This window comes from Plectropomus leopardus, chromosome 3 (genome assembly GCF_008729295.1).
Source record: "Plectropomus leopardus isolate mb chromosome 3, YSFRI_Pleo_2.0, whole genome shotgun sequence".
In the NCBI taxonomy this organism is placed as follows: Eukaryota; Metazoa; Chordata; class Actinopteri; order Perciformes; family Serranidae; genus Plectropomus; species Plectropomus leopardus.
In genome coordinates, this window is record NC_056465.1 from 25440961 (window position 1) to 25446383 (window position 5423).

The 5423-nt window shown below is 36.3% G+C and overlaps 2 protein-coding genes across 2 annotated transcripts in view; one reads left to right on the top strand and one right to left on the bottom strand.

Moving 5' to 3' along the window:
* The window catches only part of c3h1orf112 (chromosome 3 C1orf112 homolog), a 20677-nt gene that overhangs the window by 3127 nt on the left and 12127 nt on the right, over nucleotides 1-5423 (bottom strand). The window contains exon 18 of the mRNA XM_042513953.1: nucleotides 2222-2337. Within this exon, the coding sequence (XP_042369887.1) occupies nucleotides 2222-2337 (116 nt within the window). The remainder of the gene's footprint in view (nucleotides 1-2221; nucleotides 2338-5423) is intronic.
* LOC121941185 (14 kDa phosphohistidine phosphatase-like) lies at nucleotides 2200-3974 on the top strand. The gene is made up of 3 exons (XM_042483916.1): nucleotides 2200-2413; nucleotides 2759-2883; nucleotides 3756-3974. Exons 1-3 carry the CDS (start codon nucleotides 2200-2202, stop codon nucleotides 3846-3848), a joined length of 432 nt encoding a protein of 143 aa, XP_042339850.1. The 3' UTR covers nucleotides 3849-3974.

Here is a 5423-nt window from a genome sequence, read left to right on the forward strand (position 1 = left end):
TATATATATATACATATAGTTAAAAGCTCCAGCTCAACCAGTTGCAATATTTAAAATGTTGTTTTCTTTAATGATAACAACAATAATTAATAATAAACTTTATTAAGGACACAGAAAAAAGTCCATAGTGGTCGGTAGTGAAAATGGTCCTATGTACAAATACAAAAATACAACAGATACAATAAATACGAAAAAAAAAAAACCCAGGAAAACCGGAAACAAACAACAATACATTGTGTAAGTTCATATTAAAATAAGGCAAAAATCAAAGTATCGCTAACAGTTCGAAAACTAAAATAATATACAAAAACACAATAATTGTACATAAGACAGATGGAGAGAGATTTAGAGTGCTGAAAATATTCCCGCTGTTTCCTTTTATTTGAATATCCAGCTTTAAATATTTGCCACCAAATGAAAACAAAGAAAATGTAAGCTTCATGATGATTAATTCCACTCAAAACCTACTGGCAGCAGCACTACATGTGCCAACAGACAATGCACTTACTGGAACATGCTTTTCACATTGAAAGGATGCCAAAGGATGCGCTCATCAAAAGAAAGAGAGTTAAAAAAAAACCCAAAAACCCCAATGCAATGGTGGCAAACAAACATTTTACGGGTATTTTTCATGGGTGTCCAGAGACGGGAAATGTGTGGTGTGAGAGCAGAGGCGCCTGCAGGCTGCCTGTGTTTCTAGAAGTGACAGTTCATTTCCTTCCTCTCTGATCTGAGGCACTGGATAGTAGCCACTGTTGCTTGACACCTCTTAACCTCCATCCCTTCCACTGAAAAATAATATACAATGCCTAATTAACTCATACAGAATAAAGCCCAAGGGAGAAAGTCAGTTTCACCTTTGATAAGAAAATCCTAAACGGATATAGATTTGTGCTCTGATCACCACAGATCTATTCTTGCAAATAATCATGCATTAAAAAAATTGGTTAATGTGAATATGACCATAACTGTGACTTTAATAGTACTGTTAGACTGCATACCAGTTACCAAATATCACAAAAAATCAAAACTTCTATTTACCGTCACTGTCCTGTTTGATGTGATAAAGCAAGAGATGAAAGGTTTGTGACTGTTACAAGTGTTTTTGGCTCCATATTAAAGGCTGCACGATGGGTTACTTGTTTAAGAGGCCATGTGATATCTAGAGGGTCAAGCATCTGTGGCAAAAATATCTATCCTGCTGTCTGATTAAGTAGTCCTGAACCAACAGCTACATCCCTACTAGCTGGCCTCTGACCCTCCTGATAGACATCAGCGGAAAATCTTCTCTGGTTAAAGGAAACAAAAAAACAATCAAATGGATAAAAGAAAAAGTCCTAAGCTTGCTCACATTAGGGGTGACCTTAGGGTCTGAGGCCTGCAGAATCTAATATCTTTTAAATCACTTTTTAAAAGTAATCGGTTAAAAAGCCCTTTATTAATTTTAGCAGATTTACTTGTTAATTCATTTTGTACATTTAATTGTTAATTCATTTTGGCACATTGTTTAATATAAACATATTTTATTTGATGATCATTGTTATTTTACATTGTTTTTATCTTACATCATCATTGGTTATTATATGTATGTATGTTTTGTATGTTTCTATTTTAATTGTTTGATTTTATTTGCCTCAGTGCAATCTTCAGGGATGTTGGTTGCCAGCTTTGCATTTCTATTTCATCAGTGGTAATTATCTTTACTGTTGGGGTTACTTTTCTTTGAGTTTCTTAAAACTGTCTGATGTTATTTGCCCAAATCCTATATTTAAAAAAAAGCATGTTAAACCACGTAGAGGGCTTTATAGCTTTGTTTTTAAAAAGTGCTTTTTTAGATAAAGTGTAAAATAAAGTTTATTATTAGATGTATTTTTGATCTCTTCTCTTTGCTATAAACTGGGTTGGTACCATAGACTGCACATAAAGATCTTTATATACAATCGATGGTTGGTACAAGAGCCCTTTAAGCCCTTTATTCTAGTGCACTAGCTGCTACATATAAGCTACAGTACACTGACAACATTATTTTTTTTTTTTGAGTTTTAAGGGCTTTTAAATTCAAACAGTTCCCCTAGTTGCCATATGGGGTCGCCAGTTTGCATTACCATGTACAGTTATGCCGACAGTTTGCAGGTGGACTGTCTCTTTAAGACAGGAAATAGTCCCAGTCCAAATAAAGCCATATGTAAGAACAGCACTATGTTGTCGGTCGTCGGTAGACCTCTTGGCAGTCTGAGGGTTTCCGGTGCTCTGACTAAAGCCACAGTCGCTATGGCAGACGCTCTGGCTAAAATCCCCGTTGTAGAGATTGATCCAGAGGGAACCTTTAAGTACATTCTGGTCAGAGTGAAAGTGAAAGATGGCGATGTGCATAAAGACATAGTCCGAGGCACAAAAAGTGCAGAGTATCACAGTAAGTTGATTACTGCCATTTGCTGCAGAGGAGCGCCAAGTGCGTCAGTTTAACTCGTGATAACGTGCAAACCGCGACCTGTATTGTTGCTGCAGAATGAGCTATTTTACTTGAGTCATGTAGTGTCGTGCACACTTAAAACGTGCAGCGTGCATTAAAAACTGAACAGACAGATGCAATGCTTTCCAAATTTAATATGCGTATTTCAAATACTCAAGGCACCAATTATAGATTAGATGTGAGACTAATGACAATAACATGCTGAAAATATGTTGCTTATTTGACTTCCCTGTGGCTAAACCAGATTGTATGTTTTTATTAATGGATTTTCTTAATTATTTGCAGATCATATATTTGAGAAAGTCAGTCCAGCCATGGAGGCCTTGGGGATGGAGAGTAAATGCCTCGGAGGAGGGAAGATTGAGCACAACAGCCAAGAGAAAAAACTAAGGGTGTTTGGAGAATCAACTGTGAGTTCATTTGACTGGAAATGCATTTAAAGGAGCAGTGTGTAGGATTAAGTGATCTTGCGGTGAGGATTGCAGATTCCAGCCAGCTAAAACTTTGCTCCTTTGCCAAGTATGACCTCAAGGTCAGGGTTCATTGTTAAGGAGGTTTTTTTTCCGGCAGCCAAATTATCCGCGGAGGTTTCTCTCTCTCCAAAACAAACCGTCCTGCTAATTTAAAATAAGTAAAAACACTGAACAAAGCAGTTTCAGATAACAAATCAGTGTTTGTATTACATTGTTGTCACATTGCAAATGACCTGCTAGCCCAGCACATGCTTACATGTGCTCAGCTTTTTTGTCTGCTAACTTAAGATCCAGACTTTCAGGAGGATTTTAGTGTGAGGTGAATTACCCGCAGAGGTCTCTTCCTCTCTAAATAAAACAAACCAGGCGATGAAAATTGATAAAAGCATTGAATGAAGCAGTTTCACGTTAAAAATCAGTGTTTTTCCAGAGCCGTTCGACTTGTTGTGTAGGGGCTGCTAACTGCAGTGGTCTACACAAAAACTTTAATGGCCCTATCCAGAGCCAGCATCTGGTTTTAGGCTACTGTAGAAATGCGACGGTGCAACATGGCAAACTTTGTGGAGGAGGACCCGCTTCATATATAGATATAAACAGGGCATTCCAAGGTAATGAAAACACAAGAATCTTTATTTTAAAGTAATAATACACTAAAGAAAACATACTTATATTCCATTTCTGACAATATATCCTGCTAAATCCTACACACTGGACCTTTAAAAGCTGAATAAAATACTATTAATATACTACTACATATACTTAGTAATGTTTGAATGTAAAAATAAACATTATTTCTCAATAATTTCCAGGCATTTGGGAAAGCAGACCATTCTGTGTCTGCAGAGAAGCTGAAGAGTGCCTATGGCGACTATGAAGTCACCTGGTCTGACGACAAAAAATAGATTGAACCTGGGTCTCTATTCAATTATCTGCCGTTATTGATAGTTCCAATGTAAGAATCTTGTACTAATCGATCCCTCTGTACAACCATCATTTAATTCAAATACATCATTCTGCATTTAAACCGACTCCTAAAAAAGTGTTTTTTTATTGCAGGTTTTATCATTTTCATCCAGCAAAAATGTGAAGGATGTGGTATAAATTCTGCCAACATCATTACCCTTATAAATAGAATGATTCTTTCCACTTACTATTTTTTTGGCTTTGCGTCCGATTAACTTCATCAGAATAGAAGGCCTGGTGCCAAGCGTGAAGTCCACACAGGAAGGGGTGAGCCAGCCTTAGTCACTAACACATCCTTTTACGCTGAGGGAAAGTTTAAAACACCAGATACAGATAAGAGGGCTTCCATTGCGATATGCTTTAATTTCTGTGTAATAATAAATAATCATAACGCACTGACAATAATGGATTAAAGGCAAGGAATTGGCAAAACTTTAACAAAAACATGGTTACAGAGAGTTAAAATAGCCTGAGCCTAGGAGCATGTAAACAACTATACACACATTTCAGCAAACAACTGTTCCCTTTCTCTCTTTCTTCTGCCTCCTCATTTAGCAAATATATACCATAAAAGAATAAGATGAACATTGTGTCCCAAATCAATACTGATTTTGAGCAGCTTTTTAGTTAGTTCTTTTTTTCACACCAGAATAGTGACTAAATAAAATATATTTGAAGCAGACACATGCATATGGAACACAGTGTATAAATACGGTGCAGCACAATGCACAACGAAAAGTAATTTGTTACTTATAGTTGGAAATATTTAAATTGTGTGTTGTTACAGCTCAAAAAAATCTTTTAAAATACATTTTGATATTTGTTCAGTGAGTTTAAGTCTAATTTGACATTCCAGAGTAACAGTTTGGTTGACAACCAATGTTACACTTTTTTTTTTACTAACAGCAGAAACTGTATTTTGACGGTTCGTATGTAGTATGGATTTGGGACCCTGAGTCTGCAGCCACAGCAGGTTCACCATATTATTATGTTTGCAGGCTTACATGTACCTATTAGCAGGAAACACAGGACAACTGAGACTGATGGGAATGTCATTAGTTCCCCCAGTGGGCTTTGGGACTGATTTTGAGACCCTTTTATTATTTTTTTAAAGCTCTTAATGGTCTTGGTTGTAGTTATTCATCAGATCTGCTTTTATCTTATGAGCCCTCTCGTACCCTCAGGTCTTCTGGCAGTGGACTTTTAAGGGTCCAAAGAACCGAAACTCACTGTGAGGCATCTTTTCATTACTAAGGACTACATCTGTGGAACAGCCTGCCTGAAGACCCGAGGGCAGCAGAGGGGGGTGATTTTTTAAGTGCAAACTCAGGACCTAACTTCTTTAGTTTGGCTTTTATTTGAACTTTACCTATTTATGTATTGACTATTAATTTATACATGTAGTCTGTTTTATTAATTTACCAGAGTGTATATTATTTTATTTTTAAATTTTTTTTAATTCATTTATAATTTTTTAAAATTTGTATCTAGTATTATTTGTTCTCTTAAACTTT